At 32.2% G+C, this 15,134-nt stretch overlaps 2 protein-coding genes across 2 annotated transcripts; both read left to right on the plus strand.

The window, feature by feature from the left end:
* Positions 1-4,968, plus strand: AGL26 (tRNA (cytidine(34)-2'-O)-methyltransferase). The gene is made up of 7 exons (XM_047300625.2): positions 1-212; positions 304-416; positions 2,290-2,358; positions 2,459-2,517; positions 2,835-2,895; positions 2,976-3,029; positions 4,374-4,968. The coding sequence occupies exons 1-7, from the start codon at positions 62-64 to the stop codon at positions 4,656-4,658; spliced, it is 792 nt and encodes a 263-aa protein (XP_047156581.1). The 5' UTR covers positions 1-61; the 3' UTR covers positions 4,659-4,968.
* Positions 4,969-12,062: 7,094 nt separating this feature from the next.
* On the plus strand, positions 12,063-13,564 carry LOC124827554 (uncharacterized). Its single transcript, XM_047300626.2, has one exon. It carries the CDS (start codon positions 12,186-12,188, stop codon positions 13,287-13,289), a length of 1,104 nt encoding a protein of 367 aa, XP_047156582.1. The 5' UTR covers positions 12,063-12,185; the 3' UTR covers positions 13,290-13,564.
* Positions 13,565-15,134: the final 1,570 nt, after the last annotated feature.

Here is a 15,134-nt window from a genome sequence, read left to right on the forward strand (position 1 = left end):
TTGTATTCGAATGCTTAGTCTCCAACGGATAGAGGAGAAAGAAGAAAAGGGGAAGTGAAGAATGGAAATCACTGCCCTAAAATCCCTTAACATTCCAACCCCATTTCACTTTCCATCGTCTAAATTCTCTCCCTTTTGTCAATTCACTTTCTTTCACTTCAAACCTTTTCTCACTTCTTCCTCATGTCGCTTCTTCCCCCATTGCTCTCTCAGTAATTTCACATTTCTCACTCTTTCGCTATTTTTATTTGTGGGTAATTTGCTTTTTCTTATTCCAATGTTGATTTTGTTCTTGTGTTACAGATGGGTCAACTAAGATCGTAACCAAGGAAGGTGCTTTGCCTCGCGGCGTTGGAGAGGCTGTCAGTGAAGCATCATGTTCCAAGTTTCTTCAGGTTGTGCTCGTGTCACCTCAGGTAACAACAGCATTCCCTTCAACTAGTTTTCTTTTTACTCAAATTACTGTTATTTGTTTTGCTTCTTGTGTAACTTTTTCTTTTTGTTAGTTTTTGAATTTTTTAGTACGGTACTTACTGAAGCATTGAGTTAGTCCCAAAACTTATAAAAATTAAATAAAATTAAAGCTGATATTTACCTGTAGCTGTTTATGCAAGTTGGTTTTGTTATGAAGCAACCTTTGCTGGTATTATTGGGTTGTTAATCGGTCAATCCATTTTGCACGAAGAAGAGATTTCAGAATGGAAGAGATGAAGCTTCGACAATAAACATAATGTCATGCAGATTATTGAATTGAAGTCATTACTCAATCCTTAGAATTTGGATGTGAACTTTAAGTCAACCTTACAAAACTTATAAGTTAGACATTCTTTAGTTTGGCCTGGAGTCGATCAAACACCATGGTGTTAAAGATTAGACATCTCAGACATGAAATATCAGGACTAGAAATATATGGGCGGTTTGATTGTGCCCAATACCGGATAATCAATAGACTTAACAATACTTGTTAACATAAACTTTGATATCATCTTAGAATCTGAGTTTCAACTTAACTCAACCTTACAAAATCAACGTATTAGGTAAGAATTGTCCTTGGCTTGTATATGTTAGTTTGACTATCATTTATGTTGTCAATGGTTTCTCAATGTTCAATAACCTTCTTAGTTTAACCTTAGAAAAACAACTTACAAGTTGAGATATACTTTATGTTCTCAAAGTTAGAATTACAAGCAGATTACATTTGGGTGGGTGCAAATCCAAGTTCAACCTCCCTTGATTAGTACTCTGTTGTAGTACTAATTAAATAATTTTCGAGTTCTAAGAGATTAGTTTTACTTTTTTTTATTTGAATAAAATTTTATTTGTCAAACCTGTCCGTGCATCTGATAGAACCCACGGTTCCAAGACTATGTTTATACTACATGAGACCATCAACCTGAGACTGCTAGACCAAAGATTCAGACCTATAATTCTATGAGGTGCAAGTTCCCGGCCTTTGGAGTAATTGGGACGGAGTATGCATCCCTTTCATCATTACCTAGGTTGAGTTACAATGAGAATGCATTACAAAAGTGGTGGTAGCATATGAGGGAGGTTAGGCTAGCTAATCTGGCTTATACTTAGGCATGCGAAAACACTTCTTCTAGGAGAGGAAGCATCGCTATATTATCTTTGTTAATCAGTTTTGGATAATTTCAATACTGCGGATATTTTGTATGGGAATAACTATCTGCTAAACAGTTATTTTGTTGGATAGATGGTGCTTAAAGTTAGGATATAAGAGAAAAAATGCATAAAAGTATCAGTATGATTGAATCAGATGGTGTGTAAGTTCATACAGAGGTGAAACTCCTCCCAAGAAAGATTTTTCCTAACTTTAAGCAACATCTGATTCAATAATACTGATATTTTTTATGCATATTTTCTCTTGTATCCTAACAACACTGCCTATATATTACAAGAGAGACTGGTTTATGACAATTTCCTGCTAATTCCCCCGACAATTGCTCATATCAAAAGAATTAAGAAAATAATGATCTAACTATGCATTTGCATATAACTGATCTGTGATCATTCACGTAATTTTTCAATAATATATTTTGTTGAGAATAATGATGATGAAAAAACAAAATGGTTATTGTTGGACTGGTACAAGAGTTTTGCAATTTAAATTGAAAGATATTATAATTCAAATCACTTTAAAGAAGTAAGGAAATTAAAGCTCTAAATATTAAAATTGGCCTCGATAACCCTTGATTTAGCTTAGAGTTAGAATTAAATTATAGTTTTAATTACTGAAAGATGTTCTGGGATTTATTTTGTCCTTGGTAGATTCCAGGAAACACAGGGTGCATTGCTAGAACATGTGCAGCATCAAATGTTGGATTACACTTAGTTGGGGTGAATTTTACTCTCTATATCTGAATATTTTTTATATTTGATGACAAGATTGTTATCTATTTTTGTGTTGCAAAATACTAATGATAGGCTCTGCATTCAGCCATTGGGATTTCAGGTGGATGATACTAAGCTAAAGCGAGCTGGATTGGATTACTGGCCGTATCCGTGGATATATGCTTATTGAATTTTGATTTTTTTCCCTCACTTGCATCTCTCCAATACTAGACCAACACTTCTACCATACAGGGTAGTATGTAATTGTCTATCATTTTTTATTATGAATGCCTGACTCTGGATTTTAAGTCTTCTAAAGCTTTGTTTTTTATGGGGTGAAGTGTGTGTTCTAGTATAACGCATCTAGTAGTTTTAACTGATCTAATATTGTTTTGTCCAAAATGAAAATAAAAACTGCTATGAAATTGACATAATTGCTTTGCTGCTTTTTGTTTGTTTTCCATTATTAACATTTAATGCAGATATGTGGTTGTTAAGGTTCATGATTCTTGGGCAGATTTTCGTGATTATTTTAGGCAACAGGTGATTACCGTTCAGATAAATTCAATATATCATCATCTCCTTTGACTCCACATGTGACGTGTTTCCATCGTTTGGCACAGGAGGGTGAAAAGCGGTTGCTAGCTTTTACAAAGAGGGGAACTCAAATTCATTCTGTGAGTTGCCCACTATAGCATAGTTCCTTTAATTACAGCATTTATCCTGTTGATGCTTGATGTTTGTAATGCCATTACATCTCCGAAGGTCATCTTATAATGAAATTCTTCTTTTAATTAAATAAAAGTTGATGATTTTGTTTTCAATCCTCAGTAGTTTCTCTATATAGAGCATGGAAACTCACAAAATACAAATTTGGAATCCCCATAGCAACCTTCTTACTCTACATTGTCTACAACTAATAGGAAACATGGGAACAGAATCATGGTATTACCATTTAGGAGGAGATACTGAATGTCGGTGAAGACTGATAATGACATGTAATCAAGTTTTAGTTATAAATAAATCTACACTGTATCCTGAAGTTATTGGTGAGGGTATTTTGCTATGTTAGAGCATGTTAGAATGAAGTGTTCTTCCAACCATCCCCCTCCCTCCCCCCTATAAAAAAAAGAGGAAAGAATTGAGCATTACGTCCAGATGAAGTAAATGTAAAGCTCTTTGTATGCAGTATTCTAAGTTTTCCAAAATCTGTCAAGTGTGTGATCTGACTCAACATTTGCTTCCCGGATTAAATTAATCTGGGGTACAATTGTCAAGTGGAACCAGGTCTTGATTATGACTTTCTCACTTACCTATGACGTGGTTTTTGAGAGTGGATCATTTGGGGTTTGGTAGGAAGTAGGGGGTATTCTCATATTAGATTGATTTTAACTGAAAAGCCAACTGATCCATTCTAAACTTCTAATCAGTTTTCTGTTAATATAAGCTATTTTATTCAAAATGTAAAACCATAATCCAGTCCTATTTAAATTGGTCCGCTTTAGAAAGATTTTTCTTTTTTCTTTTATTTTAGACGTCTAAACTGATTTATAAAATACACTAACTATAGGTTCAAACGAATTCATGATAATACATCAAAATACAGTCAAGTTCTTAATAGCTAAAGTCTAAATATAATTTCAAATAAATTGTCAATCTTACAATTAGTCTAAATCCAAGAGGGAATTAACTTTTAGAGGAGGAATACTAGCAAAGTTCTTAAACAAGTATAGGTAATCTATAAATTTTATAGGATTATATTGATCTGTATTTTAAAACCTATCAAATCCAGTTTTTTCTTTTCTTTTCTTTTTCTTTGGGTGTTTAGTATTTGCATAGGCATTAGCCAGGAGCCTTCGACATTATTGTCCATCAGTTTTCTTTTCTTTTCTTTTATTGGACATCTCATGAAGCAAAGATTACTTATCATGTATTGAAAGTAGTGTGTAACTAAACATCCATAAAGCAATATAAGAAAACTGTAAACATGCCTATAATTGTGGTTCCTTCTCACTCTACAGGAGTTTTCCTACAGAAAAGGTGACTATCTTTTGTTTGGTTCTGAAACAAGTGGCCTGCCTCCTGAAGCCTTGTTAGACTGCAAAACTGAACCATTTGGTGGAGGGACTATCAAAATCCCCATGGTTGAGACTTATGTCAGATGTTTGAATCTGTCTGTAAGTGTTGGCATAGCTTTGTATGAAGCTTCCAGACAACTAAACTACGAGTCACTTCAGGTACCTTCAGAAAGCCATATTGATACTACTGTGGAAGAATCATTTATTGCTGAAGACATTTTTGCTTGAATATCATAAATATTTTATTCTACACAAGGGGGTTGGTACCATTTTGCTGGTTAATTGAGATGGAAAATGTCTGTTTCACTCTGAATTAGTTGCTCCCAAATCTGCACCCAATTCCATAAATACAACTCACTTACAAGTGCCACTAGATTTTGTGGAGATTATGTATCAAAATTTTGTACCAATCCACATGTAATATCATTGTAATCTAATTAGTTGTGCCACTTATTGTGGAGGATTAGTTTAACATTTTCATTCAATCTGTGGAATATTGAAAAGAGGAAGGATAAAGAATCACATTTTTACCTTTTCATTTTGTCCATTTGTCTGCATGAGCAATTTCATTAACTTATATGGAATCTTTTTTGTACACAGATTATGATTTTGTGAGATTGTACACCCTCCCTGGTGTTTCACTCTATACATGTGTTGATTGTGTGAAAAACTTTTCATTCACTCCTTATCAATGAAGTTCTCCCTTAGATTGGATCCATTTCAACATCAACCAAACAATCTAGGTTTTCAAAAAATAGAAAAGTGGAATTAAAGTAAGTGATGAGAACAAGGTCATAGTTCAATGAGAATAGATAAGTTGGAAAATTTTATCACTTTAAATTATGAAATTCAAGAGTAAGAACATAAGAGGTTCTCAAGAATTAAATTTAATTCGTAAATGAATCAAAATTCTTTGAACAAATAAAATATATCACTATTTACTATCAATTTAAGATTATTATACTTATTACCAACAATAAGCCGAATAAAGGGCACAGTAAAGGTGCAACAAAAGAAAATAAAAGCAAACATAAAAGCTCAAACAGGGGCCTTATATGTTACAAGGATTGCAATGCTTGGGTGGAGAACGGATAATCTCTATTTGCTATTCGTTTCGCAACAAAAAATTTGTCTGTTATTCGTTGTTTGCTCGAATATTTGTTTAAAAATATTTATGGAGTATTTTAAAACTAGTGAGTATCCATTAATATATGTAAATATTTTAAAAAATATATTTTATAAATTTTTAAAATAAAATTTAAATAAGATTAAAAAATATATAAAATATATAAAATATAATATAATATAAATTAAATATAAAATATAAATTATTTTTAATTAAATTAAATTTAATAAAATATAAATTAAACATTTATTTTATTATATAAACGTGAGTATAAACAAATATTAAAATATTCGTTACTTATTATCTTTATATAATAAATACTGACAAATATTATTTATAGTGAATACTTACATGCATGATTATGTTTGTCATTCATATATATTACAATAATAAAAAAAATAGAAAAGCTTAGCTGAGACTTAATCTTTCCTTGAGAAAATAAATGAAACGAATTTATTTCTAAACTTAAATTAACTTAAGCGAAGATATAGAGATATAAGAGTCTTTTTACAAATTAATTTTAGTTTATGGTGAATTTTTTTTATTTTATTTTTCTTATAGAAGTCCTTCTTCAGTCCAAATATACAAAAGTTTAAAGCTCTCTGCTGAGTCCTCTTTCACTTATATTGCACTAAATTTCTTAATGGTTTGACAGAGATTACATTATGGACCGGTGAACTTTTTCATAAACTTCTTCGAGGAGAAAAAATAACAAGAAAAGATAAAATTAGAAAATTAATTTATATAAGTTATTTTATACATTTCTCTAACTTCCTTTATTTATTTTTAATTTGAGTTAGTATATTTTATTTTCCCCGGAGAAATTCATCAAAATAAATCTTATACCCTAAAAGAAACGTTATTATAAATGTTAAAAAGTTACAAAGGTTTATACACTCTTAACATAAGATATAAGTGTAACATTATTTTATATATATTATTACTACTGTAAAATATTTTTAACGTATAAATTAGAATAATGATAAGATGATACACTTTTATATTCATTTAACATATAATATAGAGGTAAAATATTAAAAAAATCTTATATTTAAAATAAATAAAGAAAAATAATATCAAATGTAAAAAAACTATGTACAATATCATTTTTAATATAACTAATAAATCACCATATCATATTAATTACTAGATGATATATATATATATATATATATATATATATATATATATATATATTAACCATAGGAACGATATAAACTCATAAATATATGTTAGTTAGTGCAGTTGGTGATGAATAATCTAAATTGATGCCAAAATTGTCTTAAAGAAAAAAAAAATCTAAGAAGTGACTATCATCAATCATTTCAATGCACTGGTTCTTCTCTGTCCACCTGAGATCTCACGTTCTTTCAACATGGAAGGCTAATTGGGTGTCTTGCACATGAAAGCTTTAAAAGATGTCCAAAACACAAGGACTTTGTGTTCCATTATGAGGACCATAATTAACCTTTATCCTTTTGTTTTTTTCTTTTATGGCCACTAATCCAACTTGAGAGAACTTTGGAACATGGAAGTTGGAGAGAAAATCATGTTTTGTTGGAACTAATTTCAATCATCGGTTCAACTAATTATCATGTTGAAACTTTTTGTATCGAGGCCAAAGGGATTGTAGTTTTAGTCTTTAAAATGAGTTTAAATTATGTCAATGAAATTATGTTTGATGAAAAATACATGATTTGGGTCCCATTGCCAGAGTAATGGAAGTAATGATCATAGTGCAATTTGGACCCTCCATCTTGTCAACATAAATATGCCTTGTCGGAACAACCTTTTTAATTCTATCACAACGCTCACTTTTTTAATACAACGTTTGAATATGATAATAAGTGGAGAAGAAAATTACTGTTATGATCCCATGTTTTTCGTTATGATTGGGTTTCAAGTAGAATATATAAATAAGCTATGAAATAATATAAAGAAAACTAAACTTGAAGAAGTTTTTGTGAAGTCTTGGATTGACGAGAGAAAAGAGGATAAGCAGGACGTGTTTTTAGTGAAGACCTGTAACGGTGTATTTCGATCCTGTAAAAATACATTATATTTATCACAGTACTCTGTCCAATTTTTACCTAATAAATTCTCCTTAAACTTTTCTAAATCTAAATTGCTGAAAAAGTAAGTAAAATATTAATAACTGATATACTATATTTAATACCAGTCGTCCTAAAATTCATTATAGATTAGGTGAAATTAATGTAAATAAAAGTACCTCCATTCATAATATATACGACTTTATATATATATATATACTTTAATGCAAATAACTCATCATTTACGTGATTATTTAGTTCTTTATTTCGATAATACTTAATACAAGATTACATTATATTATAGAAGAAGTATGAACAAATATATAAGCTTAAGACGTGGTCTAAAGTCCATTCAGCTTACTTATTTAAAGTGGTTAAAATATATCGTGAGATATATTAGTTGGTCTAAAGTCCATTCAGCTTTCTTATTTAAAGTGATTAAAATATATCGTGAGATATATTAGTTGATATAAATATTTATATATTGACAAGTTTAATTATGTGATGATATTTTTTAATATTATATATTTACAAAATATTTGATAAATTAGGTAAGATATTACACTTTTTTATTATTTCGTTAATTATATATATAAGATAAATTGTTATATTTATTTATATTATTTGATATTTTTTTATATGATCAGTTTTCACAACAAAATTCATAAAATCTAAAAATCTTATAAATATATATTATATTTTACTAGAAAATACACACCCATACATCCCTTACTAAAAAGATCTAAACTCTTTTACTAACTAAAGCATCACATAGTCTTTTGTAAATTCGTTGGAAGAGACGCATTTTAAGCACAAAACCGTGACGAAACACAGACTCCAAAGCTGATAATACCTCGGATGAGAGGGGATTGACCCTGTTAGATATATTTTCTTTATTTTATATTTATCTTTTATCTTTAGTTAGTTTGTTATTATTTCTTATTTGTATTTTAGGCTCAGTCTATATTTCTTCTATTATAAATAGAGGATCCTATGTGTATATTCAACACAAGGAAGATTAATCTCATATATATTTTTTTACTATATTCAACATGGTATCTAGAGTCAGGTTCTTTTGAGGAAAAATTTTCTAGTGCCTCTGTCACTACATCCACCGCTGCCGGCAATGGCCATCTACTGCCGCCGGCGGCGTTGTCATCTACCACTATTGTCTACTGTTGCCACTATCGGAGTTCAAGTTTCGATCGACGATCACAGGGTTTTGATCGTCTCGGTCAGGCAACCACCTTGTCATTAACGACGCCTTCATCGAAGCTCCTACGCGCTTTCAACGCCTTTTGAAGTTATGAATTTGCTCCCTTTTCCATCGTGCATGGTGGCATGTCTAGTAGTAATTCAGAGCGTTGAGGTCGCTCATTTTATGCTTTCAAGTTCACCATGTGTTGTTGTACGTCCCGTCTTCTCTCAGGCAACTATTCAGAGCATCGAGGTTGCCCTTTTTTCTTTTTCAGGTGCCTTGATTTGAGAATCTTGGATTTTTATAGTTTCTCTCTCTGGTTCATCCATGGCTTCTTCCACTGTTGTCTCTTTTGACCTCTCTTTTGTCACTATTGCGTTTGACCCGTGCATATATGTTTTTTTTTCCCATGGAAAAAATGATTTTTGTTAGTTTATTTATAGTTGTGGTGACTCTCTAACAATTACCTCTTTATCCACTGGTGGCATTCCTCAATGCAGATTTCCAAGAAGAGATTTACATTGAGAAACCTCCCAAATTTGTTGCTCAAGGGGAGTCTTTTGGATTTGTATTTTGTCTCACAAATCATTAACAATTTTGGTATCACTCAAGTGCAGAAGCAGATATTTTCACTAAGTCTTTATGGATTATATTAGTAACAAACTTGGTACATATTTATGTACTAGTTTGAGGGGGAGTGTTAGATATATTATCATTGTTTTATATTTATCTTTTATCTTTAGTTAGCTTATTATTATTTCTTATTTGTATTTTGGGTTCAACCCATATTTCTTCTATTATAAATAGAAGCCCCTATGTGTATATTCAACACAAGGAAGATTAATTCCATACATAATTTTTACTATATTCAACAGATCTTAATGATGTCACTAAGCGGATGTTTCGATCTCAATGACATTGTTAGGATCAATTACCCTATCTAAGGCATTGTCCGCTTTGGAGCATGTGTTTCGCGATGGTTTTGTCTTTAAAAGGTGTCTCAAATGGTGGAAGAAGGAAATAATATTTAAACTGCCTTAGGTATCGACTCCTAAGAGATGTGAGACTATTCGATATGGTAGGAACATAAGCCCTTTAATCAAGGTCTAAGGGGAATGATTGTTCTTCCCCAATGGAGGGCTTAAGGGATAAATGGTTCGTCTTAGAATCTTGTTTATTGGTCTCATGGTGGGCGCCAATGTTTTGATCCCAAGTTTGTCTAGTGACATTGTTAAGGTTAATCACCCCTCATCTGAGGTATTGTTTGCTTTGGAGTCCATGTTAAAAGACTCCTTAGAGTGTGGAAGGAGGAAATAATATTTAAATTATCTTTGACCTCAAATCCTAAGCTCTCTGGGACTATTAGAAGTGATAAGAACATAAACCCCCTAGTTGAGGTCTAAGGAGAATGACTGTTCATCCCTAATGTGTTGAGATAAAATCATTTAGAGAGATTAAACTGTCTAACAAATTCAGTTTTGAAGTTTAATAAAACATTAAATGAAACATCTTTTTCAGAAAGAAAAATGCCTACTTAACCTGAAATATCTAAGCGTTTGCTCAATCAAAATGAAAACTTAAGGTGTTATACGAGAAGCTATGCAAATTGTGCAAGTGCTAACACAAAGCTTTTTGAAATTAAGAGCATACAAAACAATGTTTTCCTGAATTCTATACCGTCTAACATGTTGTTTACAGGAAGCGTCTTATCAATAAGAAAAGTCTATATGAACATCTTGTGACAATATGCTTAAGGATTTCTATTCATGAGGTGTTGAAAAGAAAAACATTTTACAAAGGTACCGTCTAAGTTATATGTGCAAAACACTAAGAAGTGTTCTCAAGCTCTCTGATTAAAACAACTTTTCTTGAGAATCATAAAAACAATGAAATTTAATGTCTTACATCTAAAAATAGTGTTATAAGCAAAAACGTCTTATGAAGAATATCGTCTAATGAAAAGCATGCCAAATTCCACATCTAAACAATTTTTCATTCATAAGCGTTTAACGCTTTAGATCGTCTACCATCAATATGCTATACATCATATAACATTTCATAAAGTTATACTTGAACGTTGCATTAATTATTGACAAGACCTGTGAAAAACTATTTTGAACAAGTAATGTAAATTAACGTCTATAAATGTTCAAAACATTTAATGTATGTACTATAAAGTGCTATTTTGCTTGTACTTTTTGTCATTTTTATCTGTCCATAATAGGAATACACAAAGGATTGATCATAACATCTGCGTATATTGGACAATGACGTTAAGAGAAGTGATTCTCTTGAAGACTTTTGCTCTATCAAGCCGTACAAGCTTTTCTTCGATATAAACTCTGATAAAGCACTGTATCTTTGCAGTGTCTTTTTAATTAAAGGCTACCTACTCCATGAAATTAACTCATTGTCCAACAATCGTCTTACAAAATAATATATATAAAGAAGATCAATTGAAAAGAAGAAGTTGGTGGTAGAAACATAAAATAAAAGAGATGGAAAATAAAAGAAGAAAAGAGGGTAAAAAAAAAGAGAAAACATACTTAAGAAAAATCATCATTTATCAACTTTGCCTTATCTTAAAGCTTAATCGTTTGATACCCTTCAACCCAATCAATTTCTATGATCACCTTTTGATAGATGAGTTATGTACTAAGTAGTTTATGCATAATACTTTGTTATTAAATTAAGTTCATGTAACATAAATATAAACTAGACTTAAAGTATTTAAATATTTTAAGAAGTTATGTATTGTAGAGACTTTCTATGAATAAAATATGTTAAATGATGTTGTAGATGGATTAATCAAACCATAATCAATATGGTGAATTAACTTAATTTGGATATCAATTTTATGAAAAAAATGCATTTAGTTTTATTAAACCATCCCCGAAAAGATAATTTAAAACACAAACCTTAACCCACTTCTTATTTAATAAATATCTATTCTAGTTTTACCATCTTGAATAAATTTTATGTAAAAAAAGTGTTGAAACTTGAAAAAATTATTTACTAATATGAAATTATTGAAAGAAGTTTTGTCATCTTTTAACAAACTAAATTACTATTCTAAATTAATTCAATTGAACTTACCTTTCTCAAACATCAATTCTTTTTACTTACTTAAAATGAAAGTACAAAACCCCAATTATTGGACACAAAACAAACCAACCATGAAGGCAAGCCCCACCACGTCATCCTCCCAAGCACAATAGCATGTGCATCACAGTGGAACTTTTATACCAACACTCCCCAAATCCACACTTATCACCGATTACCACCGACTGTAATAACAACATTACACCAGGGGTAATTTCGTCACTCAACATCTATATATAACAAACCTTATTCAAACACACTCCACTAAAATACACTCAATGGCACGCCACTCGCTCCTCCTATTAGCAGCGGCCATTCTCGCCGCCGCAGTGGTCGCCGCCAGCGGTTGCTCGCCATCGGATAGGGAGGCGCTTCTTGGCTTCCGGCAGGCGCTGAACGAGCCCTACCTCGGCCTGTTCAACTCGTGGACGGGCTCCAAGTGCTGCGTCAACTGGTACGGCGTCAGCTGCGATGCCGCCACCGGCCGCGTCACCGACGTCAACCTCCGCGGCGAGTCGGAAGACCCAATCTTCGAGAAAGCCGGCCGCTCTGGCTACATGACCGGAAAACTCTCGCCGGCAATATGCGGCATCGACACCCTCACCACCCTCGTCGTCGCCGACTGGAAGGACATCTCCGGCGAAATCCCCGCCTGCATCACCTCCCTCTCCTCCCTCCGCATCCTCGACCTCATCGGAAACAAATTTTCCGGCGAGATCCCCTCCGATGTAGGCAGACTCAACCGCCTCACCGTCCTCAACCTCGCCGACAACACCATCGCCGGAAAAATTCCAACTTCAATCACCCAACTCACCTCACTCAAACACCTCGACCTTAGCAACAACCTTCTCACCGGCGAGATTCCCAAGAATTTCGGCAACCTTGCAATGCTGAGCCGAGCGCTGCTGAACCGAAACCAATTAACCGGTTCAATACCGGTTTCGATTTCCAAGATTTACCGGCTCGCGGACTTGGACCTGTCCATGAACCGCTTGACCGGTTCGGTTCCGTTTGAGCTCGGAAAAATGCCGGTTCTTTCCGTGCTTAATCTGGACAGCAACTCATTCAAGGGTTTAATACCCGAGAGTTTGTTGAGTAACGGGGGAATGGGTATTTTGAACCTCAGCAGAAATGGGTTCGAAGGATCCATACCCGATGTTTTCGGGTCACACTCGTATTTCATGGCTTTGGATTTGTCTTACAACAATTTAAAGGGTCGGGTACCCACATCGTTGGCATCCGCTAAGTACATCGGGCATTTGGATCTCAGTCACAACCATCTGTGCGGATCCATTCCTGTCGGGGAACCCTTCGATCACCTGGAAGCGTCATCGTTTGGGTTCAACGACTGCTTGTGCGGAAACCCATTGAAGACTTGCTAGTTATTGCGGGTGACCCGAATAAGTACCCGATTCGATTATAATGTAACGATGAAAGCAAGGTGTGAATTTTGGTGTAATGGTAATTTTTTGTTGTTTTTAAGTGGTGTAATATAATATCGTAGTGAGAAAGATGAAAGGGACAAAAAGAAAAGGACGACCTTGAGATCACGTGCACTACAGAACAAGGGTTTCAAAGAAGGAATTCGTTGTTGTTTTGCATGTGAGCTTCTTTGCTACACAGTGTAAAAGATATGGATATTGATTTGATTACTGTCTATCGAGTTTATCGTTAAAGTTATAAGTAGTTTTTGTTTTGTGATGGTAGATCCATGAAATTGTGAGAAGAGAAGAACATTATTAATGGTGCTGAACAACCACTTTGGGGGCACATGGTGCTGTTCTTATCTCTTGCATGTATGCATTAACTACAAGGCCATGTGTTGTTGCCATTAACATGTAAAACAGTGAAAGAAGACATGAATGGTATTAAAAAGAGAATGTACCATTGCACCCACTATACAATAATGTATACACATGCCTTTACTCTACCAAAGATATGCCATGAATTTGGTCCAACCATTATCTACCAAAATATGAATGTATGGACCCCTCCCCCATCTCTGCTCTGGCATTCACATTCCATGGGGCCCTCTCTCCATGTGAATTCATCTTGCACTTCCAATGCTACAATCAATTCATTATTATCACATTCTAAAGAAACTCTTAGTACATTCAATGAAAATAAAAATAAAAATAAAGGACTTACCATTTTCTTATGGTACTTCATAAAGTCTAAATGTTAGTGTTCCTTTGTTCTTGGACTCTTCCATCAAAAGGTAATAATGAAAATAAAAATCCTTAGCATAGTTAATATGGTTAAGAAGTGGACTTTAATCCTTGTAAGGTGAGGTTTATATATATATATATATATATATATATATATATATATATATATATATATATATATATTCTTTTATAATGAACCTGTCAATCTCAATTATCCATAAAAGGTTCAATAATCATAATAAGAATACTTAAAGAACATATAAGAATGGCTTGAAAGTCTTATTAAAATATTCAGCAATTATATAAGAAGATGTTACATAAAAGTTCTTTTATATTAGTTGCGTTGCTTTAATCCTTGAAGTTGATTTAGAATAACAATCATAGTTATTGTTTCCAAATGAAAATCAAGAAGTCAAAGGAATGTATACATACACTTTCTTAAAATATTTATTTGTATATGTTTTTCTCAAAGAATTAATAAAAAATATTTTTTATAACATTTCTTGTTCCTAATAAAATAATTGAAAAACTATTTTATAATTTTTTTAGTTTTACTTTATACAAATAGATATATTTAGTTACCCTCTTTTAATATGAAACTAATTCTATAAAAATATAATTGTTACATAATTTGCAAGTATACTAAATCAAATAAGTAATAAAGTTGATAAGAACATATATAATTTTTTAGGGAGAATGGCATTGTTTAGAAAAATTATATTTATTTACTAATTAAGATTAAAAAAACTTTTGAAGGAATACAAAGTATTGATTTTTAGTTATAAAATAATTTTCAAACTGTGGAAAGTAATTAAATTGATTTAGTGAAATATATGTACAATCTTTAGTGCGATTAGGTTTCATAATTCAATTTCATGCAAAAACACCAAACAATATACTTATATTTCTACTTGAGCATTCACACAACATGTAACAAACTCTACTTTCTTAGTAACAAGTCTAAACTTTTAATAATAAAAACCCTAATGTCTTAATTTTTATTATAATTTCACTTTAAGTTCAACATTTTGATGTTATGAATAACTAATTCTTTAATAA

This window comes from Vigna umbellata, chromosome 3 (assembly GCF_029865625.1).
Source record: "Vigna umbellata cultivar VRB3 chromosome 3, Vumbellata_1.0, whole genome shotgun sequence".
Lineage (NCBI taxonomy): Eukaryota > Viridiplantae > Streptophyta > Magnoliopsida > Fabales > Fabaceae > Vigna > Vigna umbellata.

Bases quoted from the DNA above. Each gene is read 5' to 3' on its own strand.
- AGL26 (XM_047300625.2), top strand. From the start codon at position 62: ATGGAAATCACTGCCCTAAAATCCCTTAACATTCCAACCCCATTTCAC. The intron at 2,896-2,975 runs GTGATTACCGTT...CGTTTGGCACAG, and splicing joins GTGATTATTTTAGGCAACAG to GAGGGTGAAAAGCGGTTGCT. The intron at 3,030-4,373 runs GTGAGTTGCCCA...CTCACTCTACAG, and splicing joins GGGGAACTCAAATTCATTCT to GAGTTTTCCTACAGAAAAGG.
- LOC124827554 (XM_047300626.2), top strand. From the start codon at position 12,186: ATGGCACGCCACTCGCTCCTCCTATTAGCAGCGGCCATTCTCGCCGCC.